This window comes from Caretta caretta, chromosome 1 (assembly GCF_965140235.1).
Source record: "Caretta caretta isolate rCarCar2 chromosome 1, rCarCar1.hap1, whole genome shotgun sequence".
In the NCBI taxonomy this organism is placed as follows: Eukaryota; Metazoa; Chordata; order Testudines; family Cheloniidae; genus Caretta; species Caretta caretta.
The window spans coordinates 331,356,677-331,383,813 of NC_134206.1; the positions used below are offsets into that span (position 1 = coordinate 331,356,677).

At 42.9% G+C, this 27,137-nt stretch overlaps 1 protein-coding gene across 20 annotated transcripts in view; it reads right to left on the reverse strand.

The window, feature by feature from the left end:
• MAGI2 (membrane associated guanylate kinase, WW and PDZ domain containing 2) overlaps positions 1-27,137 on the reverse strand; it is a 1,189,595-nt gene that overhangs the window by 552,447 nt on the left and 610,011 nt on the right. Inside the window, exon 1 of one of the 20 annotated variants that reach the window (XM_048836478.2) lies at positions 22,535-22,623. The exons of the other annotated variants lie outside the window; for them this stretch is intronic. Within the exon in view, the coding sequence (XP_048692435.1) occupies positions 22,535-22,565 (31 nt within the window). The 5' untranslated portion in view covers positions 22,566-22,623. Of the gene's footprint in view, positions 1-22,534; positions 22,624-27,137 lie in introns of those variants that run through there. 20 annotated transcript variants of the gene reach the window in all.

Genomic DNA, 27,137 nt, shown 5'->3' on the forward strand with positions numbered 1-27,137 from the left:
TATAATTGGCATCTAACTACATACATCGTTCTCCACTAGTGATGCTGCCTATCTCCCCTAACTGTCTCAACTCCATTTCTCCATAGGTTTTTAATCCTACCATTATTATTCTATTCACACATTTCTTCCAGCAATCAGAAAGGTTACCCTGTTTCTGAACAATGGTTACTTGACTTTTATAACAAGAAACACTCAAATTGCTTTGTTTCTGAGGGCACTGTGATTTTGCCATCTTGCATTGGGCATTTCCTCAGGTTATGTTCATGGCACTTATTAACATGCACTGACTTCTTTGCTTAGGGAACGTGTGAGCTGAATCCAGTCAGACATTACCCTGAGAAGAACCTAAAAAAAAAACTAAACAAAATCTCAGAACTGCCTAACCAGCATCACTGTGGAATCATAAGGCAAAGCTGCCTGTAGCCTAGAACAATGATTCGTAGAACCATCATTCTCACTGTTCTAGAAATACAATTGTAAGATAGCAGTGCGGGCTGGGAAGATCTGATTGCATTACAGTTCTCTGTAAATGCATCCTTAAGTTTGCAGCCCCTGGGTGACTTAACAGCAAATCAAACCAATCCAAAGTTTCTAGAAACTAAGGCTCAAGGAGGCAAGGGGCCTTACACAAAGTGGCAGCACTTAAACAAAAGGAAGAGCTTATATATAACCTTGGCTATCAAATACTCTATTCCCCTCACCTTTTTTTTTACTTTGAGGGAATGAGATGTAATTGGCCAACTAAGGCGATAGAAGACCCCAGGGAGGTGTGTGGCTATGTGTTAGGATGGGCATTTAGGTTACAACGGATGGCGGTGTCATGACCATGATTTGGAAGGGTTAAGACACATCCAAACAAATACAAGGTGGTGCAATGACAACATCAAGGCATGTTCTGAAGCAAGTTTTATCCTCATAGGACAGTGTCATCCCGCTTTGTCGAATCATCATACCGCAGCTTCATTATGCTGTGATGCTTTGCGAGACCCCACATTTATTCTGGAACCTTTTAAGTATTTCACAAACAGGGTCAGAGGATAGCAGGCCGCTCTTGAAATCCAAAAATTCTTAGAAAAAGCAGGGAACTTTATTTTCTTTACTGATTTTTGTTCGTTTGCATTTGGCAAACACAAATTTTGCTTTCATGGGTTTCAAACTAGCTGGAAATGGTATGGCTGACTGAAGTTTACCTCCCTGATTGTGCCCAGAATCTTTGATGATGATTGCTGCTGCACAACTCTGGGAGAATAGAAAGCTGTATTCCTCCTTCATAGTAATATTTAAGGGAAATATCAACAGAAGGGGAACTTTCAATTTTGTTTTCATTATTCAATGTACTTTAAAGCAATATCAGTGAATTTCCCACAGAAGGAAACAAACCACCATTTTTTAAAAGCAGTCCTTAACTGACATGGTAAGTAGTTCCTTGAACCAGACATTTATAAGGTCTGCAAGCTTCTCCCATGCAGTAGGCATCCTTAACAAATGTGTCTGTAAAATGTGTTCAATAAAAGCAGATGGAATCTTTCATAAATTGCTCAATTTAAAACTACTACATTGATTTTCATCAAATTTAGCTGATTTAAGTTTTAATGAGCTCTGCAGAACAAACCAAGTCTAATTGTTTCCAGCTTTTGTTTTTCTAGGGTTATAAAGAGTGAAATTTCTTACCAGTGTGTCAGAGGAAACTATACATTTTTACACTAAATAATGATAAACTGTACCAATTTCATTCAACATCCCTACCACCCAACAAACAAGCAAACAAACACTTTTTCAGCAAAGACCAGGAATGGAAAATTTCATATCCTAAAGCAATTTGCCTGGGAAAGTTGAGTAATTGTTTCTGCTGAGCAGAGGGGTTAAAAATGGAGGTTTGCAATAAACCTTAACTATAGTGGTTACTACCATCCACCTGTTAAATGACCACAGTACATTAGAAACAGAAACTGAGCTTGCTATTAAAAAAGACTGGATGATTTTAATGGTTATTGATTACCTTTGTGGTTATGCAAGCTACAGTGGGTCACCAAATCACATGCTAGAAGGTGTAAATTGATCACACAGAGGGGTCAAAAGAGTATTCAACTCCTCACGTATGCCAGTTGTACCTTTGATGAAGTGCATTATGGTGGTAGTATTCTCCTTTCTGTGAAGTCACAGACAGATTACTCTGTACAGATTCAGTCTGGTCCCCATGGAAAATCCCATTTCTACATTGCTAATTGATATGGACTCTCTCTCATGCATCACAATAGGAACTTAGGTCCTCACTTACACATATAGAAAAGGAGTACTAGTGGCACCTTAGAGACTAACCAATTTATTGGTCAATTTATTGGTTAGTCTCTAAGGTGCCACAAGTACTCCTTTTCTTTTTGCCAATACAGACTAACACGGCTGCTACTCTGAAACTTACACATATGCTTAACTTTGCTTATTGTGAGTCGCCCCATTTATTTCAGTGATGTTGCTCTTTGTGCATAAAGTTAAAACACATACACAGATCCTTGTAGGACAGGTGGTTTATTTGCTACTGATATTTCACCCAAAACGAAGAGGTGCTGATGACCAGCTTCACAGATCTTCCTTGGTGACCACAGTACAAATTTGTTGTGTATTTCAACATGGATTGTATCTAAGCAAAAGGTGTTACAAAAAGCAATCCCAACAGGGATTCAAAGTCACACTTCTCCGCAGTAAATATTTCAGATTGAACAAATACCTTTTTCTGTTGTACAGGATAAAACCTACATTTATTAAACCTATACAAACAATGAAACTGTCTCTCTCGCCTACTCCCCAGTATAGATGTACATTCTTTGGAATTACTGAAAAGCAAATAATGTGACTATGTTAATCAAGGGAGAGGCAATAAAACAGCCAGAAAACTGAAATATGATTTCTAGCAGGTGAACAAAATGTGTTGTAAAAATATATGCAAATAAAGAAAATAGTTTAAGATCCAAAATCAGTGATGATGTAGCCTAAAAATACACTAAAGTCAATATATTTAATTACAAAATAGTTACTAATTTCCTCTTCTACTTACCTGCCTCAGCCTGGGTTTTGTTCACAGCTCTGTGTTGTTACCCAGTTGGCAATTGTAGCAGAGGAATTGCAGAACCCTGAAGTCAAGGTCTTGGCAGGCAAATCGTTCAGTTCACCTTTAAAGTTTGAGGCATGTACAACTAAACTGCATAAAGCTCAGAGGGTATCCTGGGGCCAGAAAGCTAAATACATGCACTGCCAGGTTGATGTTCCATGGGGAAGTGAGTTAGCAACATTTCTGTAATGCTCCTCATGACCTTAAGAACCAAATTACTTTGCTTCTATGAAATGAATGAACATCAAGCATCCTTCAAGACTATGCAGCCCTTCTTTCTACTCATTCTTAACTTTCCCCTCCACAGTTCTATATTTGGTGTCAAATATTTAATCAGGTTCATTTATCGTCACTGGAACACTGTCTGACTCACTCCCTGATTATAAATAGCAGAGCACAAAGGGCCCGATCCTGGGAAGCGCTGAGTGGTCTCAACTTCCACTGAAGTCAATGGGTACTGAGAGAGTTCAAGCACCTGCTGGATCAGCCCCAAACGGTTGTGCACCTCTAATCATGTGTAGAGTCCTGGATGGTTTGGAAAACATCCAAGACTTAAGAAAGACGTGTGGTTAGGAGACAGGGTTCTCTTCCTGGTTCTGCTGCTGACCTATTGTATAACACGGGGCAAATCACTACACCTCTCCATCTCCGCTTCCTGATCTGTAAAACGGGGTCTTTCCTTTGTAAATTGATTTAAGATCTAAGAATGAAAAATGCTTTATAATAGCAAAATATTCTTATTTTATTTCTCATTTTCCACCGGTAAAATTTAGAACAAACAAAAAATAATAATCTTGAGCGGCCAAGCACCCTAACATTCTACTCTAACTGCAATAGTGACTCTAATAAAATCTTTTTAAAATAACCTTATAGGTCTAAATGTGAATTTAATCATTAAGGGTTTTAAATGTTTCAAGTCACGGAGCTCTTACACTGAAAGCTGTGTCCTGTTAAACGTAGGAAAGCTTCCTTCCCTTCTGCAATCTTTGTATTTCCCATTACAATTACGTCACTGTGTTTTGCCCTGTATAATAACCCTGCGCTTCGCAAATTGCCTTAACCAGCTCTTCAAAAGGCTAACCATGAATGACTTCCAATTAATATAAGCACTGCACGGTCAGCCCTGACCAGGCCTATTCTACAAATGCTTACAATGCAGGGCTCCTCATTAGCCCCTACTGTGAGAACAGGGGAGAGAGAGAGAAGATAAAAGGAAAAGGGGGAAATGGGGAGAAAATAACGAGTGAAATATCATTGCCTTTCTGTATTCTGTCTTAATGAAGATCCGCAGTGCAGCTTTAGAAAACAGGATACAGCATTTAAAGCGGGACTGCGTTGCAGCAGTTACTCGTGCTAAATGCAAAGGTTATGTCAAATGTTTGGAAATTGCCTGCTGACAATGGCTTCTCCAATTCACTAAATATCTTTCGTTCAGATAGGTGTTTGACATATCAGGGGTCTGCACAATGGTGCTATCAGTAGCTCTGCTAAGAGAGGGATCATTCATTGGAGACTCAGTTCATAACAACATGACTTTACCCAAACCATCTCTCCCCATTTGTGGATATTTATGAAGATATAAAGAGGCTAAGCAAGTCAGCTCAGGTATGTGCCATTCACTCACTGTATGGTATGTCTAGACTAAAGCAAATTAAATTAAAGTGCAAATGTGTGTACCTTTTTAATACAATAATATTATATGCTCAGTTAAACCTCTTATCCAGTCTAATTTTCAAGGTATTAATAATTGGGTTTGCTATAAATTAATTTAAATTCAGTTCCACATAGTCCCTTTCACTGACTGGTGTAACTCCCAGAAGCCCCTGCATTTCTGGTGGATCAGTAAGTCTAGGTGACCCTGGTAATCAATAAATCTAGATGATCCTGCAAATGCTGACACTTCCCAGCAAGGAGAACAGCATGTGAAATTTGTTTTTTTTTTTAAAAAAGCACTCCTAGCAGCCCTCCCACTTTCTCTGACTGTCACACTGGTGAAGGGGTGGGGGTGAAAGAAGCAACAAACTGCAGGTAAAGCTGTAAAAGCTCTGCCCCTTGCCATAAGCATTTCTAATGCTGACAAGCAGCTAATCGTTTCTTAAAAGCTGCCTTCATGCTCCGACCATTTCCAGCTCCAGTCTTGGCTCCTGACCAGACATATGTGCAAGCAGATGCCCATACATGAGTCAACTGTTGGTCACCAGTGCAGCAAGATCTCCGGAAAATCACCCACCCAGGGATTCTCCTTTTCGATTGATGCCAAAGAACTAATAATTTATCTGTGGAAGGCAGGGAGTGAGGAGGATGGAGCCACTGGGAAAATGGGTGGAGTGAGGATGGATATTTTGGGGGAGTTAGGGCAAAGGGCAGAGAGAGACATTTCTAAATTAGGGGGAGCAGTTTGAATTTGTGCTGTAGGGCACATTATTATTACATGGCTGGAAACAAAACTCTCTTTCCTATTGGCAATGTGGCACTGTTCCCTAATTTACATTTATTAGTCACAGTGTCTAGTCTAGCTGTGTCACAAGGGATGGGATTTCCATCTTTTCCCTTGGGAGTTAAGCTCACAGCCTACTCTACCTCACTGCCAGCAAGTTTGTCTTGATTTTCAGTGTTAAACTTCCCCCACTACTATGCTGCCATAAATAATTCCTCATTGTCCTTGGTAATTACATCCTTCTCATACTGTGTGACACTTACATCCTCTCCCCTAAATTCCTCTGTGACACATCAACATCTACCCCCTCCTTGCATCACTCCACCGGCTTCTCACTGCATCAAATTGTAGCTTCTTGTCCTCATCTCTAAGGACATACATTATATGGCCCCTCAGTCCATCTTTTCACTCATTTCCCTCTTCTCCACTCCCACTTCTTAATCCCTTCCATCCTGCTGCCTCTTTCACATGAACCAAGCTCCCTGTCTTCATCTACCAACTGCCATCTCTCTCCTTAAAATCCACCTTAAAAGCAGTCTCTTCTTGTTCTCATTAGTAATGCCCAGTCTCTTGCACTATTGTCCTGAGACAAACAGGTGCAAAACCGAACTCACAGCCCTGAGGGAGCAGGAACTCTGGTTTCTTAAAGCCACCTATGTGTTCTTCCAATTCTAGAAGGGCTTAATTGTGGCAGCATGCCACCAGTTTCCTATGGATGGCAGCATTGTCCAGAATTTTCTCATGCTAAATGCTACTGGAGTAATGTGTCCGGTTCTGGTAACCACACTTCAGGAAAGATGTGGACAAATTGGAGAAAGCCCAGAGGAGAGCAACAAAAATGATTAAAGGTCTAGAAAACATGACCTACAAGGAAAGACTGAAAACATTGGGTTTACTGAGTCTGGAGAAGAGAAGACTGACGGGGGACAATGATAGAGTCTTCAAGTACATAAAAGGTTGCATGGTCCAGCTTAACACAGGATAAACACAACTTCTCATCTAGTTAATTATTTACTAAGTAAACATGTTTCAATCAATTGGATTGATTGGTTGAAAATATGAATTGATACCTTTTGAAGTACTCTAACAATGAAAAAAATAATTGCACTTCTCTGGCCCATTTTTATTTTATTGCTAACTCACTGATTGAGGCCCCTATCAGGATACATTTATGTGCATGATTAACTGTAGACATGAGAGTAGCTCTCCATAGAACTATTCATTTACAGAAGTGTTTGCAGGACCAGGGTCTAAATACTGTATATAGTTAGTATGCAACTGACTAACCTAAATGATTCAATTATTATTATTGAATTCAATATCAATTAAGGCTACCATTTTCAAAAGTCACTAATTTCAAATGCTTCAATATTTGGGTGCCAAATCAAGACACCTTGGGCCTGATATTTAGAAGTGTTAGCCTCCAAGATTTGCATCAGTATGTGACAATAACATGGCTTATACCTAAATATAGACCTACATTTTCAAATGTAGGTACCTAAAGCGAAGCATCTAAATGTCTATGCAGGGACTTATATTAAAGCAGGCTGAGTTTTGAAAGTTGCTTATGTCCCAGTTGACAGGTTTCAGAGTAACAGCCGTGTTAGTCTGTATTCGCAAAAAGAAAAGGAGTTCTTGTGGCACCTTAGAGACTAACCAATTTATTTGAGCATAAGCTTTCGTGAGCTACAGCTCACTTCATCGGATGCATACTGTGGAAAGTGTAGAAGATCTTTTTATATACACACAAAGCATGAAAAAATACCTCCTCCCACCCCACTCTCCTGCTGGTAATAGCTTATCTAAAGTGATCACTGTCCTTATAATGTGTATGATAATCAAATTGGGCCATTTCCAGCACAAATCCAGGGTTAACACAAACATCGGGGGGGGGGGGGGGTAGGAAAAAACAAAGGGAAATAGGTTACCTTGCATAATGACTTAGCCACTCCCAGTCTCTATTCAAGCCTAAGTTAATTGTATCCAATTTGCAAATGAATTCCAATTCAACAGTTTCTCGCTGGAGTCTGGATTTGAAGTTTTTTTGTTTTAATATTGCGACCTTTAGGTCTGAGATCGAGTGACCAGAGAGATTGAAGTGTTCTCCAACTGGTTTATGAATGTTATAATTCTTGACATCTGATTTGTGTCCATTTATTCTTTTACGTAGAGTCTGTCCAGTTTGACCAATGTACATGGCAGAGGGGCATTGCTGGCACATGATGGCATATATCACATTGGTGGCTGTGCAGGTGAATGAGCCTCTGATAGTGTGGCTGATGTTATTAGGCCCTGTGATGGTGTCCCCTGAATAGATATGTGGGCACAGTTGGCAACGGGCTTTGTTGCAAGGATAGGTTCCAGGGTTAGTGGTTCTGTTGTGTGGTATGTGGTTGCTGGTGAGTATTTGCTTCAGGTTGGGGGGCTGTCTGTAGGCAAGGACTGGCCTGTCTCCCAAGATTTGTGAGAGTGTTGGGTCATCCTTCAGGATAGGTTGTAGATCCCTAATAATGCGTTGGAGGGGTTTTAGTTGGGGGCTGCAGGTGACGGCTAGTGGCGTTCTGTTATTTTCTTTGTTAGGCCTGTCCTGTAGTAGGTGACTTCTGGGAACTCTTCTGGCTCTATCAATCTGTTTCTTCACTTCCGCAGGTGGGTATTGTAGTTGTAAGAATGCTTGATAGAGATCTTGTAGGTGTTTGTCTCTGTCTGAGGGGTTGGAGCAAATGCGGTTGTATCGCAGAGCTTGGCTGTAGACGATGGATCGTGTGGTGTGGTCAGGGTGAAAGCTGGAGTCATGTAGGTAGGAATAGCGGTCAGTAGGTTTCCGGTATAGGGTGGTGTTTATGTGACCATCGTTTATTAGCACTGTGGTGTCCAGGAAGTGGATCTCTTGTGTGGACTGGACCAGGCTGAGGTTGATGGTGGGATGGAAATTGTTGAAATCATGGTGGAATTCCTCAAGGGCTTCTTTTCCATGGGTCCAGATGATGAAGAAGTCATCAATATAGCGCAAGTAGAGTAGGGGCGTTAGGGGACGCTGAGGAAGCGTTGTTCTAAGTCATTTTTTCATGCTTTGTGTGTATATAAAAAGATCTTCTACACTTTCCTGCTTTGTGTGTATATAAAAAGAGCTGAGGAAGCGTTGTTCTAAGTCAGCCATAAAAATGTTGGCATACTGTGGGGCCATGCGGGTACCCATAGCAGTGCCGCTGATCTGAAGGTATACATTGTCCCCAAATGTAAAATAGTTATGGGTAAGGACAAAGTCACAAAGTTCAGCCACCAGGTTAGCCGTTACATTATCGGGGATAGTGTTCTTGACGGCTTGTAGTCCATCTTTGTGTGGAATGTTGGTGTAGAGGGCTTCTACATCCATAGTGGCCAGGATGGTGTTATCAGGAAGATCACCGATGGATTGTAGTTTCCTCAGGAAGTCAGTGGTGTCTTGAAGGTAGCTGGGAGTGCTGGTAGCGTAGGGAGTCTACATAGCCAGACAATCCTGCTGTCAGGGTGCCAATGCCTGAGATGATGGGGCGCCCAGGATTTGCAGGTTTATGGATCTTGGGTAGTAGGTAGAATATCCCAGGTCGGGGTTCCAGGGGTGTGTCTGTGCAGATTTGATCTTGTGCTTTTTCAGGGAGTTTCTTGAGCAAATGCTGTAGTTTCTTTTGGTAACTCTCAGTGGGATCAGAGGGTAATGGCTTGTAGAAAGTGGTATTGGAGAGCTGCCGAGCAGCCTCTTGTTCATATTCCGACCTATTCATGATGACAACATCACCTCCTTTGTCAGCCTTTTTGATTATGATGTCAGCCTTTTTGATGTCAGAGTTGTTTCTGAGGCTGTGGATGGCATTGTGTTCCGCACGGCTGAGGTTATGGGAGTGGCTAAGTCATTATGCAAGGTAACCTATTTCCCCTTGTTTATTCCTACCCCCCCCCAGACGTTCGTGTTAAACCCTGGATTTGTGCTGGAAATGGCCCACCTTGATTATCATACACATTGTAAGGAGAGTGGTCACTTTAGATAAGCTATTAGCAGCAGGAGAGTGGGTTTGTGTGTGTGTGTTGGGGGGGGGGGGGGGTGAGAAAACCTGGATTTGTGCTGGAAATGGCCCAATTTGATTATCATACACATTGTAAGGAGAGTGATCACTTTAGATAAGCTATTACCAGCAGGAGAGTAGGGTGGGAGGAGGTATTTTTTTCATGCTTTGTGTGTATATAAAAAGATCTTCTACACTTTCCACAGTTTGCATCTGATGAAGTGAGCTGTAGCTCACGAAAGCTTATGCTCAAATAAATTGGTTGGTCTCTAAGGTGCCACAAGTACTCCTTTTCTTTTTATGTCCCATTGACGTCAGTAGTTTCTAAGTCTGAAAATTATGGCCATAGTTGTTTTAAAATAATGAAGTTACATTCATTAGAACCAAGAGAAAGAGGCCTTAATGTTTTCATTTACATTTCAGCATTTACTCATTTAGCATCAGTACACTTAAGCGAACAGCGCAAAAGCCAATATCAATAATCACATTCATTTTTTTGTTAATTAATAAATGCTCCATTAAACCCGAATACCTGCAGTTACCCTAGCTGAAGGGGCTAATGCAGATCAGTAGGTTTTCACATTACTATTCGGTGTGCTCAGAGAACAGTTGCTAGTGAAAGTAAATGTGCACCTTTCAAGTCCATTTTTTTCTCCAGTAATTTGCCTATATTTGTTTTCAAATTTGTTTTAGATTCAGCGAGGATCACAATGAGATGCTGATACCATTGGATCAGTGTAGGAATGGCCAGACAAATACGCATGCTTCCTCTTCGCTGTTCTCAACTCCTTATGGCATCAGGGTCTCTCCTCAGCCATGGATATGCCTATGCAGCAACTTGAGAGTTGTAATTTTTAGTGCACAGACATACATGAACTAGCTGTCTCAAGCTAGCATCTAAAAATAGCAGTGTGGCTGCAATGGCATGGGTAGTGGCTCAGACAACCCACCTGAGTACAATCCCACCTTACCCCCCTGGGTACATCGTGGGTGGTTAGCCCGAGCCACCGCCCGGGCTGCTGCAACCACACTGCTATTCTGAGGCACTAGCTTGACCAGAGCTAGCATGTGGCTGTCTACCTGAAAATTACACCTCTCAGCTGCTGTGTAGACATACCCAGTAATGGTTAGTCATGAGAAATTTTGGGTGCATGTGTAAGGGTTGTGTGTGGTGTATGTACATCCATTAGGTAGTACATCAACCTTTTAGTTTCTGAGGACCCGCCCAACATGCTATGAAAATTCCACGGCCCACCTGTGCCACAATAACTGGTTTTCTGCATATAAAAGCCAGGGCTGGCATTAGGGGGTGGCAAGCCAGGCAATTGCCTGGGGCCTCATGCCACAGGTGCCCCCTGTGAAGCTACACTGCTCCGGCTTCGGCTTCAACCGCAGGTGGCGGGGCTCAGGGTACAGGCTTCAACCCCATATGGCAGGGCTTCGGCTTTCTGCCCTGGGCCCCAGCGAGTCTAATGCTGCCCTTGCTAGGAGGCCCCCCTGAAACCTGCTCATGGCCCCCCAAAGGGCCTGGGACTCCTGACTGAGAATCAGTGAGACAGAGGACTGAGACTATAAGCAAAGCTTTAATTCATGTCTCTAGTACATTGTAAACATATTTATTTATGAAACGTGTGGAAGTCCTGTGTCTTCAGACCAGTTACAACCTGGGCAGGAGCAGCAAATGCTTCCCAATACTGCCCAAGCAATGTGCTTGAACCCTGACCTGTCCTGGAATGACCACTTCTAATGGTAAGAGAGTAGTTGAGTTCTTACATAACTCCTTGGAAGACCTGTATGAATTTAAACTAGAGCTGTGCCTAACAATGCTTTGCACGATTGCAACTGTGTGCTAAGCCTTATAGGCACTACCTTCTTCTGTAGCTCTGACTTGTACCAGTTGAATGGATAGGCGTGGTACAAGACAGACAGAGAAGCCAACTGGCACTCTCCAAAGATGCTAAAAGAAGGGGCCACTGGTTCCCAACTGCAGTGGGGAGGGGTATTGGATGGGAGGTTGTGAGGCTACTGCCCTGTGAGATGGGATGTGGGGAGATATTCTATGATGATTTGCTTTTGAAGAATCCAGACTTCCATGCACCCTGACAGGTCTACTCCTAGCCCTGCACCCAAAATTATGTAACCAATATGAAGTGATCCCAGCAGGGTTAAGCCATGATGACACACTGTCTTCCTCTCACCAAACCTGCTCTTCTTAAACAGAAGGAGTACTCGCAGCAACACTGTCATCAAACTATCAATCCTCAGACATTACAAAGTTACTCGAACCCGTATTATAAAATACTCAATGGCAGACGGAGAAGGGAAAAACTGCCCTTTAAGGATGTTTTGAAGATAAAACAATTATCTTCCTTAAATTACACATTGATATTTAGTTTAATGTACCTTGAACATTAAGTTACATTATGTGAAATATTGTCCTTGAAGAAGTTTATAACAGAAGAACTCCAGTATTTTATCATATTATTTTTTAATAATGATACACATGATTTTCAGCAATGGTAAAAGCTCGATATCACCGTGGCTCTAAAAGTGGCTTTGAGGCCTAATCCAAAGCCCAGTGGAGTGAACAGAAAGGCTCCGATTGACTTCACCGGGCTTTGGATTAGACCCTTTACTAATTCCACATTCACTATTTTTTATTAATCTGCAGATGTTCTATTCAAATATATCTCTATCTTCCATCTACACTGAGTAAAATAAACATACCAGGAGATCTGTGAATCTTTCATACATCATGTTTATTTGATACAATAATAAATCATAATAATTAAAGTAGATTGCAGAATGAAACCATAAACAATATCTACTTATTCTTACATTCATTTTTAAATAGAAATCCAAGAGAAAAAACAAACAAACCTCTCTTCCACCTTTAGTGTTGGTGTTAGGGAAATATTTATGTCGGTCTTCACATATTGTATACATTAAATTTTATAAATGGGATAATGAACCAGCCACAAAAGCATCTCTGTGATTGATGCAGCATAATTTGCCAGATCAGCTTAAATAAGTATTTTAATAGAGCTATGAAAATACAGTGGTATATAATGAAGCAGAATTATCTGTCTGGAAATGGGAAGTTTAGGATCTTTCAGAGAGGCAGGGGCAATCGTAGGCAATATTCTGGACAATGCGCTTCAAGGTAAGATAAGCATAATTTTTCTATTTATCTTTATGAAGGTTAAATGGCAACTCAGCAAACTCAGGTTCTCTGTTTATCCTCAGAGTGTAAATGTATGGTGGGTTCAGCAATAGAGTGATCACTTGTCCAGAAGATTTGGATGGATCTGCCTGGAAGTGGGGCAGAGTCATTTAAAAATTACTGTATGGATGAACTGATTATAACTCTATTGCTTTAGTTCAGTGTAAAGATAAAGGTAATTCATCTCTTGATTTTTGGTCCTGAAAATTCTCATTCACATGAGACCAAATCCTCATTCTCATGGCCAAATCGTGAGAGATGCATAGCACTTACTAAACATCTGCAACCTCCACTGAAGTCAATGAGAGCTGCAGATGCTTAGACTTCTGCCTGTTCACTTCAGTGGGACTACTTGCACGAGCAGGGTCTATTCCTGGGAGCAAGGATTTGAAGGATAAATCCCTTTGTTTGAATCTCATCAGACACCATACACACTATCACCCTAGATTCCATTTTTTAAAGACTGTATGGATACAATAAGCGATCCAAGACAAAACAGCAACATTTGTCATGAGTTCAGATACTTTTTTCTGAGCTCTGTTCCAAAACACTTATCCTAAAAAGACCAAGGAAGTTAGAGCACAGTATGGTTAGAAATATGATCTAAATAAGAACAGTGCCAGTACTAAAGTTTCAATATCAGTTACTCTCTACACAGATGGAGCACGGGCACCCATCTCCATAGCATCTGAGATGCTGCATGCCCACGATAGTCAGGAAAGATGCTGGACTGAAAGGGTCAGAGAACAAAGTCCTCTGCTTTCTCCCCAAGGCTGGCGTTCTGCAACTTATCCCATGCAGACAGAACTCTGCACATGGGGGAGGGGGAGGTCCCAAGACTTAAACAAGGCACTCAGTTTAGACACAGAGGTTCGCTGCAGAAAAGCAATTAGAGGACCAGGATCAAAATGGGCAACAAACAGGTGAAACACAGGTGTGACACAGGGCTAGAAAGGGTTACACAGCTAGCAGGCTAATTGACCCAGATTCAACCTTTAGAGACATATTAGTAGATAATGGTTGTGTTTTTTGTGTGTTTACATATATATTGTTAGAGGTTGACAATATAACCAAACAGTTCCTGTCTATCGTTGTATTCTGTTAATTCAGAAATTAGAAGGAAATGTTAACATTTAAATGAACCGTGAATGTAGTGATGATAACTGTCTTAATTTCTGTTGGAAGTAGGTAGCAAACTACCTGTAACTGATGGGAGATAGGCAACTGCCTTATGTTAATCCATGTAGCTAATTACCAGTGATGCTTAGGAAATAGGAGGTTATTTCAAAGATACTATTCACCCAAGGAACTCCTGCTGTCAGAAGGCTGCAAATAGCTTGCCAGGGGTCTATAAAAACTCATGGCCCTGATCCTTTTTATCTCAGATCTGCTTTAGCTTCGTCAAGGGAAGTTTGAGTTGCAAGACTGAGTTCTCCAGTTCCATTCTAGATCACTCTGATATTGGATATTTGGACATTGGACTATAACCTGATGAACTGATTCTGGAAAGGACTCTTTGCAACTCTAAAGCTCACCACCTCTACAATGAAACTGACCTAAGAACTGTATTCATACCTGTATGTATAATGATGTGTTAACCAATATGCTCTCTCTTTTTTAAAATAAATTTTAGTTTAGTTAATAAGAATTGGTGGAAGCATATTTTTGGGTAAGATCTGAAATATTCATTAACTTGGTGGGTAATGTGTCCGATCCTTTGGGATTGATAGAACTTTTCATATGACGAACAAGATTTTCAGTAATCCTCATCATATTTGACTTGGCTGTCTGGGTTGGAGCTCAAGGCTGAGTTGCTTTAAGGGAACTGTGTTTTCGCTTCAGGGTAACCAGTAAGGTATTGTAGAAACTGTGTTGTTGCGGGCTTGGTGAATCTAAGAATTAGAATAACCACCAGTTTTGGGGATTGCCTGCCCCATTATTTGCAGTTTGCCCTAACTGAGCAATCTCAGCATGCCTACCCCGGGATCCTGGTCACAACAGGTATTGCAAGTGCCCCCACAACAGTCTGGCAGTATGTCCCATCTTTGTTACTAAGGGATCACCTCTAGAAGCGAGAGGTTACTTCAGTCTTCATGGTTCATTCAGTCATCAGCCTGTTGGGACTACGACTACATTGTCCAGTGGAGACACTTGTGGTAATAGTTATATGATGTGGACCCTTGTCCACAAAAGGCCTGAACCTACTCCCATTAAATACAATGGAAAGACTCCCATTTAAATCAATGGGAATTGATCTGACCTTAAGAACTGCACAGACAGTTCCCATATGATACTGATCATCTGTGTGGTTACTAGTTGTGTGACTGCACTGTAAGTTGTGACACATTGTGAGCTGGTAACAAATTTGATCACTAGGTTTAGTTAGGTCACGTTTGAAATGGTGACACAGAGATATAAGACTCTAAGAGGCATCCAGTTCCTTTATTGGGAAGTGGGTTTTTGTTTTGTAATAATTGTGTAGTGCAGCAAATAGACTTTCCATTTAACAAACAATGTTACTGGAAATTAGACTTTGTTACAATGTTGAAAATAGGGAACCACTGTGTTGCTTTGTTTGGTGCTTAATATTATGATAGTATTTTTGTTTTTAATTAATTAAGAACTCAGTACAGGTACCTTAAGAATTATTAATTTAAATGATAAATAGGAGCATGTTGGAATGCAATAAGCAAAACCTGTAGAATAAGAATCAAGTAATTTAGAGGCTTGCTACTGACAGAAAACTAAAAGGCCCCAATGGGTCACTTTTAATTACCAAATAACTTAATAATGAATGCTGACCATTTAAAATAATTACATGTAACCTGAAAGAAAGCCATTTTTCATGCATGCCTCGCATTTACTGGAGCAAAGCAAAAGCACTTCACTCTTCTTAATGCCAGAAAAAAAAGTTAAATAAATAAAGTCAAAGACTTTTTAATGCAGTTTTTCCTTTCTGGGCTCCACTGAACTGTCTTAACAATTCTTTCAAAAGTCAACTCAAACATGATACAGCATGAAACCATTAAGCACATCATTCAATAAGAGAAGGAACAAAAGTTTTACTTATGACAACTATGTGGAACCCTTGTTGTGAGACACTGCAGCATTAGAAAGCCACTGATGTCTCAGTACACTGTAAAACAGGGGTCGGCAAACTTTTTGGCCTGAGGGCCACATCGGGTTTCCAAAATTGTATGGAGGGCCAGTTAGGGGAGGCTGTGTTTCCCCAAACAGCCAGGCATGGCCTTGCCCTGCCTCCTATCTGACCCCCCGGCCTCTCGCCCCTGATGGCCCCCCATCCAAACCCCCTGTCTCCTGATGGCCCACTTGGGACTCCTGCCCCATCCACCACCCCCTGCTCCCTTTGCCCTGACCACCCCCACCCTTGACTGCCCCCTGCAGCCCCATCCAACCCCCCCTCCTTCCTGAGGTCCCCCCCCCGGGACCCTGCCCCATCCAACCCCCCTGTTCCCCACCCTCTGACCGACCCAACCCCTATCCACACCCTGCCCCCTGACCATCACCCCCAACTCTCCTGCCCCCATCCAACCCCCCCTCCCCTTACTGTGCTGCCTGGAGCACCGGTGGCTGGTGGCACTACAGCTGCACCGGGTCAGGCCACGGCTCTGCAACTGCGCTGCCCGGCACAGCACTCTGAGGCTGTGGGGGAGTGGTGACAGCAGGGGCGGGGCCGGGGACTAGCCTCCTGGGCCAGGAGCTCAGGGGCCGGGCAGGAGGGTCCCGCGGGCCGTAGTTTGCCCACCTCTGTTGTAGAACATCCTATTTAGAGACAATAGCACTTCTGAGACATACTTTGGTGTTTCTTGTCCCACGTAATTTATTACTAAGGGCCATTTTTATCACTAGGAACATTTGTGTGAAAGCAAGTTTTGTTTCTTAAGAGCTCCCCCCGTCCCACCCTCCACCCCCCATCCCTTGTCCTTGCATAGCTCATTTTTCATTTTAAGTAATCTCACTCCTCTGTTTGTGATGGCCATGTAGGATTCTGAGCTAAATGGTTATGATGGCACCAATTATTATTATTACATTAGGTGAGGCATTAACCTGCAGAAGCTGATACTCTTAAAGTCAACTCCTTCCTCTCCTGAGCAAAGCCTGAGGTTTGAGCTGCAGTGCTCAGTAAGGAAAAGGATCCTCTCTTCCCTCCCTGCAGGACAGAGGATGTGGAAAAAGCTAATGTACTCAATGCTTTTTTTGCCTCTGTTTTCACTAACAAGGTCAGCTCCCAGACTGCTGCGCTGGGCATCACAAAATGGGGAGGAGATGGCCAGCCCTCTGTGGAGACAGAGGTGGTTAGGGACTATTTAGAAAAGCTGGACGTGCACAAGTCCATGGGGCCGGACGAGTTGCATCCGAGAGTGCTGAAGGAATTGGCGGCTGTGATTGCAGAGCCATTGGCCATTATCTTTGAAAACTCGTGGCGAACGGGGGAAGTCCCGGATGACTGGAAAAAGGCTAATGTAGTGCCAATCTTTAAAAAAGGGAAGAAGGAGGATCCAGGGAACTACAGGCCAGTCAGCCTCACCTCAGTCCCTGGAAAAATCATGGAGCAGGTCCTCAAAGAATCAATCCTGAAGCACTTGCATGAGAGGAAAGTGATCAGGAACAGCCAGCATGGATTCACCAAGGGAAGGTCATGCCTGACTAATCTAATCGCCTTTTATGATGAGATTACTGGTTCTGTGGATGAAGGGAAAGCAGTGGATGTATTGTTTCTTGACTTTAGCAAAGCTTTTGACACTGTCTCCCACAGTATTCTTGTCAGCAAGTTAAGGAAGTATGGGCTGGATGAATGCACTATAAGGTGGGTAGAAAGCTGGCTAGATTGTCGGGCTCAACGGGTAGTGATCAATGGCTCCATGTCTAGTTGGCAGCCGGTATCAAGTGGAGTGCCCCAAGGGTCGGTCCTGGGGCCGGTTTTGTTCAATATCTTCATAAATGATCTGGAGGATGGTGTGGATTGCACTCTCAGCAAATTTGCGGATGATACTAAACTGGGAGGAGTGGTAGATACACTGGAGGGGAGGGACCTAGACAAATTGGAGGATTGGGCCAAAAGAAATCTGATGAGGTTCAATAAGGATAAGTGCAGGGTCCTGCACTTAGGATGGAAGAATCCAATGCACCGCTACAGACGAGGGACCGAATGGCTAGGCAGCAGTTCTGCGGAAAAGGACCTAGGGGTGACAGTGGATGAGAAGCTGGATATGAGTCAGCAGTGTGCCCTTGTTGCCAAGAAGGCCAATGGCATTTTGGGATGTATAAGTAGGGGCATAGCGAGCAGATCGAGGGACGTGATCGTTCCCCTCTATTCGACATTGGTGAGGCCTCATCTGGAGTACTGTGTCCAGTTTTGGGCCCCACACTACAAGAAGGATGTGGATAAATTGGAGAGAGTCCAGCGAAGGGCAACAAAAATGATTAGGGGTCTAGAACACATGACTTATGAGGAGAGGCTGAGGGAGCTGGGATTGTTTAGCCTGCAGAAGAGAAGAATGAGGGGGGATTTGATAGCTGCTTTCAACTACCTGAAAGGGGGTTCCAAAGAGGATGGCTCTAGACTGTTCTCAATGGTAGCAGATGACAGAACGAGGAGTAATGGTCTCAAGTTGCAGTGGGGGAGGTTTAGATTGGATATTAGGAAAAACTTTTTCACTAAGAGGGTGGTGAAACACTGGAATGCGTTACCTAGGAAGGTGGTAGAATCTCCTTCCTTAGAGGTTTTTAAGGTCAGGCTTGACAAAGCCCTGGCTGGGATGATTTAACTGGGAATTGGTCCTGCTTCGAGCAGGGGGTTGGACTAGATGACCTTCAGGGGTCCCTTCCAACCCTGATATTCTATGATTCTATGATTCTATGACACAAAGCTCCTACAGATTTGCTCCATGCTCACATGTGAGGTCTTAGAGGTTGACCACATAGTTGCAGATTCACTAACAACGTCTCCATCTCCTTCTTCCTCCAAACATGCTCTGTACAGCTGTGGATGGAGTTCCACGACACTCAGCTCTAGTTCCTGTGGAATATCTCAACACAGAAAGGTGCGGGAAGATCATCCCAGGATGGGCTCTCTCTTCCTTAAACCCACCCCTTCTAGTACTATGAAACCATACCAATTGGACTGCCTTTTGAGATGGACATGGACATAATTTTCACCTCAAAAATTTTCACCCCATTTTAATGCAATCCCCAGTAACAATGGCTGAAGGTGAAAGAAAGACAGTAACTGAGTATGGAGCAGAACTGTTTCTCAATAGAGCATTTTCCAATTGTTCCACATGGTGTCAGTAGCTCTCTCTCATTTTTTTAATTTAATTTAATTTTATTTATTTTTCACTTTGAGTTACATGAATATACATGCAATCAGGCACATCTACCTTTAAGCCATGTTTCAATTGTACAGTGGTTCCATAAAACTAGTAAATATCATTTTCCTATCACTGCCTACTTGCACTTGTTTTAAAATGGCCAGTGCAACACTTTAAATGAAGACTTCATTGTGACTCTCTAAAAAGCAGACTTTAACGGGAAATAGCCAGACTTCTTTTCTCTCCCTCTCCTCCTCTTATCCACTCAAAAGGCAGAAATATAAGCAAAATAAAGAATGTTTCTCATGTAACCAGGAGTGAGCAAGTCCTATGTTACAAGGGTAAACAACAGACAAAAGTATTGCTTTTTTCAGACTCTAGGCCCACCCAAAATAGACCTGTTTTACTTTAATTGCACTAAATCAATAGACTGTATTGCAGCACATTCTTATTGATTTATGGCTGATGACATATGATTACAGCTGCTGCTATTTTTAGTGTTTCACTGCTAAGGAAGTGCAACATTCTGTATCTATTAGTTGCTATGCTGTGTCTCTAGACTCCTTGGCTGTGCAATAAAATATGCGTCTCAAGGATTTATTTTGAATTTCAGATTGCCTTGTTAGTAAAAGAAAATTGCATTATGGTACAATGTATTAATCAGATCGATTGCTATTTGTATCTTTTAAACAAAATGTAAGATTCCAATCACTGAATAAATGTAATGGATTTAACAGTTGGTCTTTTAACAGTTTGTTGAATGGAGGAGTAGAAGGTTAGGATGACAGTGACATTGTTTTCCAGTATCACTGGTACCTCAGATTGCCATTCCACACTTATCCATGCTATTCTTTACCTGTCTTTGACTGCACAGAACAGCAGCACAAGGTCATTGGACCTACAAACAGCAGAGGATAAGGCAACATCTTACCCCGCTAATAGAAACTAGGCTAGGTTACAGAACCTGCAGAGTCTGGCAGCAGAAAACTATGGATGTAGCTACTAACTTCCTGTTTGATGATCTTCCCTTTTCCTACCCTGTCTAAGACCGAGCTATGCTCCAGTGAAATATCTCAAAGCAGAAGGGTGGGGAAGAGACTTGGGTCGATTTCTTTGAATTACCTTCCTTCTCCAGCCATAAAACCCTCAACCACTTGAACTGTGTTCTCTCATCCAGCCAATCTTAATCAATAATAAATTTTTTAAATTTCCCCTTTTAATCCCTTCCCCCGAAAATTGCTCTTGGAAGCTTACAAGGGCACAGAAGTTGTGGCCAATTTGCCTTCAGACTCAAAACATGAACTGGCTCCCTGCCAAGTAGCTTGATTATCTGGTTTATGTCATGTCGTTGTGTTTCCATGGGCATCCCCAGCAGCCATAATGGGGATGAGACCCGCATTTGTTCATATACTCAAGCCCTCACGTCAGACACCTTCTGGATCCCTTGGGGCAAAAGAACAGCTCCCCAGCCAATCATCAAATATGTGGTCAATCTTTTGCCTCTAGCCAAAAAAAAACACACACATACATATGCTCTCTCAGTGAGAGTTTTCCAGCATGCTCAACCAGAACAACCCAAGGGAATATATTTGATCTGCCCCAGCTACTTCTGAATCAAAATGTGACCGTTGCCTTACAAGTCAATGCCACAGCTCAATAGGAGATGCCAGAATCAAATATCTTTGCCTTCCCTGTAAAACTGCTGATTTGATTTTTGAAAAGGCGAACGTGTTATGATCACAAATATTTTTTCTCATGTGCATAATATGCTTCTAACACAAGCTATAACTTTGCGATTTCCACATCCTACCCTGCTGCTAAAACAATAACAAGGTCATCATGATACCAAGTGGAGGGCACAGTAAGTTCTGTTATGTAGTATAATGCAATCACCACTTCTGGCAGATGATTGATTTTGTATACAGCAGAGCACATGGTTTTTGCTAGATACTACATTGTACCAGCTTCTTTTGAAGCATTAAAATATGAAAAATTAGAGATGCAGTGGCTCTGGGGATTGATAACAGAACAAAGAACCTTTCACCTCTAGGTCAGGGGTATGAAACTGGCCCTGATTGCTAATGATCAGAAATCAGTCCCATCTCACAGACATTCATGGCCTTGTGAAAGGAATTGATCATCTCAGTGTCCTTACTGTCAAACATCAAAAAGCCACCATCGCAGTAGTCATTATAATTAATATCTGATTGGCTGTCTCTGCAAAGAGGCCAGCACCTGAGCACCTGATCTCAAGCCAGTGAAGGAAACTTAACGCTGCAGCTTCCTGTGCTGTACCTGCTCTGTGTCCAGATGGAGGGTTTCGGCCTTCAGCAGCCATGATTTTCAAAATAGGTGCCTGAAGTTAGGCACGTAACTAAGTGGCTGGTTTTCACAAGCACAGAGCAGCCTCATCTCCAGACAATGGAAGCTGCCCGTGCCCAGGTACTGATTTAGGAGCCTAACTGTAAATGTAGCAGCTTAATTTGAAGTACCCACTTTTGAAAATCTCGGCTGTAAATCTGGCACCTTTCATTACCTTTGATTTTTATTTTAAATGAAAGGAAGATTAACAGAGGAATATAAATGCATGCCATCAACAATATCATATAATGGAGTGTGATTTGTACCCCACTGCTGTATCAGACCCCATCATTGTCTAGTCTGAATATCAATAAAAGATCTCACTCTGTTTGGTTTCTCCTATGCTAGGATATAGCCTCAGATGATCTTTGAAAGGAAGAGAAAATATTGAAAACAAACAAAAAGTTATATATATTCCCAAAAGCTCTTGAGGAAAGAAATCCTAGTATGAAATTGAGCTGTGACTGCACAGTGCAGCAATCCTCAAATCCATAATATAGACTGTCTGTTTGGCAGAAGCATAGCACTGTTGTTAATATAGCTTTTCAGTAAAACTACAGTAAGTTACGGACATAAAACTTCACAAAGTTGATGCCCCTCCATAATGTTTCTGTTTTCAGAATTGAAAAATCAAAGTACAGCCTTAAGATAAATCTGGATAAAGTCATAATCATATATGTGGTGGTGATTACCACATCATAGATTGCAAACAGGAGCTGGGGAAGACCAGAAAGAGTTGTTGATATGGAATTATGAAGGTTCATATGAGATAGTGGGGTCAGGTCAACTGCGCTTATCTTGTGGAAAAAGTAATTGGAAGTATAATAGTGTGGGAGGGGGCCAGGGTTCTCTTGTCACTGGGCAAGGGGAGAAGGTCATGGGTGATGTGGTAGCATACATGTGCAACAAGTCAGCATTTTTTATCAGGTGAAAGGGAGGATGGATCATGCCACCCACTACGTTAGGGGGAGAGAAAGCACCACAAGAAGAAAATAGCAATGTTTCCAATATATTTTGTGTAGGGTTGCCCACCTTTGGTTGGATGAATTCCTGGAGATTTCATCACATGACATAATCTTTAATTCCTGGAGACTACGGGACAATCCTGGAGGGTTGGCAACCGAAATTCTGTACAGCAAGAGCAGAGCAGCTTTGGAAAAACGCTGCCCACAACTGGAAGTGGCTGTGAAGCTACAGCGGGCACCACACCAATCATTCCCTTGAAGCAGAAATCAAACTGAGAGAGAGCAAAAGAAATCACAAGGATTTTAAAAGCCTGGTGAGGTAATGCTAGAACTTTTTTTAAATAAACCATCTCTCTTGTGGGTTATTATATGAAACCTAATGGGGTGAAAGTGTCAAATAATGGGTGTCATTTGCACAGATTGTTATTATTTCAGAATACCCACAAGTGTCCTAAGTGCTATAAAGAAGACACACAGGAGCACAGATCCCTGTTGTGGCCAGTACTTGCTGGGTACAGCAAGGCAGCCATGAAAAGAAGCCAACTGGGAGACACTGTTTCTGGGGCCAGTTCTAAGATATTCACAAGCAACACATATTGAGTGATTCCTCAGCTGAGACGATCCAGCCAGTTTACAGTCCCTTGTGCTGCCAGAGCAGAGTAAAGGAACCACGTCAGCCAAGAGAGTCTGATCTACTACGGACAGGTAGGGTTGCCAACCCTCCCGGTTTGGCCAGGAGTCTCCCGGAATCAGGCTCAATCTCCCAGAGGCTACTGAAGCCAATCTGGGAGACTGTAGGCCTCTAAAAGTCCAGTGGCACAGCGGGGCTAAGGCAGGCTCTCTACCTGCCCCGGCTCCGTGCCAGTCCCAGAAGCAGCAAAATGTCCAGCAGCAGCTCCAAGAAGGAGGCGCAGCCTGGGGGTCTCTGAGCACTGCCCCCACCCTGAATGCTGACACTGCAGCTCCCATTGGCCGGGAACGGGGGAACCACGGACAATGGGAGCTGCGGGAGCGGTGTTTGCAGGTGGGGGCAGCGCACAGAGCTGCCTGTGAACCTAGGAGCCGCTGCCGGACATGCCGCTGCTTCTGGAGCCACCTGAGGTAAGTGCCGCCCGGCTGGAGCCTGCACCCCAAATCCCCTCCTGCACTCCAACCCTCTGCTCTAGTCCCCTCCCGTACTCAAACTCCCTCCCAGAACCCTCACCCCATACCCCCATCCCACACCCCAACCCCTGCCCCAGCCCTGAGACCCCTCCCACACCCAAACTCCCTCCCAGAGCCTGCACCCCAAGCACCCTCCTGCACCAGCCCGGAGAAAATGAGTAAGGTTGGGGAGAGCGTGCGATGGAGGGAGGAGGGCTTGAGTGAGCGGGGGACGGGGCCTCGGAGAAGGGGCATAGCAGGGGTGTGGCCTTGGAGAAGGGGCGGGGAAGGGGGCAGGGTGTTTGGGTTTGTGCGATTAGACAGTTGGCAACCCTAAGGACAGATCCTTGCCCTGAAGAGTTCAGAATCTAAATAATAGTCTTCACAGACAGAGAAGGCCTAACATACCCCAGGAATTACGGAAAAGGAGACAATGAAACCAAGAATTCCAGAAACAAGGTTACTCTGTTTAGGCACACATTTATCTTAGTGATTCAAATGTTGTGGTTAGACTTTATTTTGTTGAGTTTATATATACATTAATTTTTACAGGCACAGTTCATCCTCAGTGCAGAAAACTTCACAGGAGTTAGAGATCTGAACAGATAATGAAAAATAATTGAGGAACTTAAGAGAAAAAATGTTACGCTATATTTATTGATAATGTTTGACCTATTTCATGACATATGAAAGGTTTTAAAACTGTGGTCTCCCTAGAAGAGAAATATAGTTTAATGAATTTCAGTTTGTTCATGTCTAAAATAGACAAACACGGCAGCTGTGATGACACACTTACCACTACAGATCTAATGAGGTCAAATTGTTACTTCCTTTCTCACATCGGTGAGAAGTTATTCCCATGAGTAGTTCCTACTGGAAGCTGGAAGGGTGACTTGGAAAGATATTGGTCCTGACAGTTATCTTACTCACATCAGGGTAAATGCCATTGACTTTGCCCCAGTGTCAAACTGGTGTGACAGCAGGATCAGGCCCACTGTGTACAGTACACACCTTTATGTTTTAAAGTCAGAGTGTGAATGAACTATGCTCTCTATGGCAAATAAAGATAGCTTAATAGGTTTGGGATTTTTGTTGTTTTGATTCTCCCAAAGAACATTTTTTTCCCGTCACCTTACACCCCCCCCCCCCAATCTAATTTAGCATCATTGAAGCTTTGTTAGATCATCATCTGCTACTAAGCAACACATTTGTATCTGAGGTGCCCAAAGTCTGGCCTGGGGGCTACATGATTTCCTCCAGCACTCCAGATGTGGCCTAACACAGTACTCAGCAGTGCAGAAAAATGTTCCCATGTCTGGTCTTCCGCACATCAGCAAGGCTGCGAAGTGGCAGCAGAATGTGCAGTCACCTGCATGTGTTTCTCTCTTTTGTTGATGTGGGTTAGCTAATAGGAATCCTGTGAAAGCACAAAGGAGAAACAATGGGGTGCTGTACATTGACAGGGAATGTGGGAAATAGCAGGAGAGTTATGATACAAACAGGGTGAATTTATTTCCTATGCCCAATGAGCACTTTCAGGCTTGATTACTTATTTCAGACTATGGAAACTGGCTAAGGGAGAAAGGACAACAATGGCATCCTCCTGTTCTCTAATACAGTGGCTCCCAACCTTTCCAGACAACTATACCCATTTCAGGTGTCTGATTTGTCTTGCATACCCCCCAAAGTGACACCTCATTTATAACCTACTTGTTTACAAAATCAGACATAAAAATACAAGTGTGTCACAGCACACTTTCCTGAAGAATTGCTTCCTTTCTCATATTTACCACATAATTATAAAATAAATCAATTGGAATAGAAACATTGTACTTACATTTCAGTCTGTAGTATATAGAATAGTATAAACAAGTCACTGTCTGTATGAAATTGTAGTTTGTACGGACTTTGCTAGTGCTTTTTATGTAGCCTATTGTAAAACTAGGCAAATATCTAGATGAGTTGATGTAGCCCCTGGAAGATCTCTGCGTACCCCTGCTTGAGAACCCCTGCTCTAAAATTCTGCCCTCTAAGCCTCACAACACAGCCTCCCAGCACACACACACACAGACTCCTCACATTGAAAGATTCAGTATGTGGGAGACAGAGCCATCACACCTTTTAATACGTACAAAGCCATATACACGGTGGGTAACTGGTTTGCATGCCTGCCTTAGGGTGACCACCTTTTCAAAAGGCAAAAGCAAGACACATGCAGGAGCCCTGTCCCCCTCCGTGGCCCCTTCTCTTGCCACAAGCCCCCAACCCCTACACCACCTTTTTCTCCTGAGGCCGGAGGCTGGAGCCAGGCTGTGGTAAGAGATGCCCAGGGAGTCCGCGCCACTGTGAGGAGCCTCGGACCCTCCACCTGCCCTGGGCAGGGTGCCTGAGAGAAGTCACCAGCCCACATCTCCACCACCCCACAGCACCCCGCCCAGGGCAGGTGGAGGGTCCACAGGGCTCTCCACAGCGGCTCGGGCTCCCTGGCTGGCTCTTACCATGGCCCGGCTCCAGCTTCCGGCCTGGCCAGGGGGCAATGCCTCAGGGGGAAAAGGAGAAACAGGGGGAAGCCTCATGGCCCGGGTGTGGGGGGGGAGGGGGGATGGGGACGGGGACGCATAAGGTCCACCTCAGTCCCCTTCTCTTCCCCCCGCACCAGGAAGAGGAGGAGGTGCAGAGCAGGCGCGGAGCAGTGCCGCAGGAAATCCAGGACAAATGCTGTTCCGGATTCATTCATCCCAGGATGAATGGGACTTGAACTCTGCATTTCAGGACTGTCCTGCCCAGTTCTGGATAAGTGATCACTCTGTGCCTACCTGAAACAATGCAAGGGGCTGGTGTGGGGGAGCAGGCCTCATCTTTAAATAATCTGTAAATTGAGATGGGAATTTCTAAATGACATGCTCAGGCTCAACCACAAGTTACTGGTCTCAATAGTGTTAGGGAAGAATAATTTAGTAGGGAAGAATAATTCCCTTCACTTCAGGAATTACTGAGTGAAATTCTATCGCTGGAGAGACGCACAAAGTTGGACTAGATGATCATAATGGTCCATTCTGGCTTTTAAAAAAATGATTAATCTGTTTAGCGAGCTGTCTTGGTACCTAATTACTTTGCAGATCACATAACAAAAATGTTTGGTTACTCTGGCTTTGTGTTCATTTAGAAAACCCAACTTTATAAATGTAAAAAAACCCCAAATTTAAATAAAATGGAGAAGCCTGAGGTATTACAATCTGTGGTGCAGAGGATACTCGAGAAGCATTAGGTCTCTTAAAAGCCCTCAATGACAGAGAAAAAAATCTTGAAGCACACTATAGCCTTAAACCATAATTTTTTTAAATAAATTATTTAGCTAGTTCAAACTAAATTATTTAAGTTTTTAAGGTTTGCTTTAGTGTGTTGTTACTGGCTCTCTTTTAAAAATATTCTATAACATAACTTGGATTAATGTGCCTCCAGTTTTACATTTGTATTTTCACAAGGTCATGGCATATTTTCTCAGTCAGATTTCAGCCACAATTTTA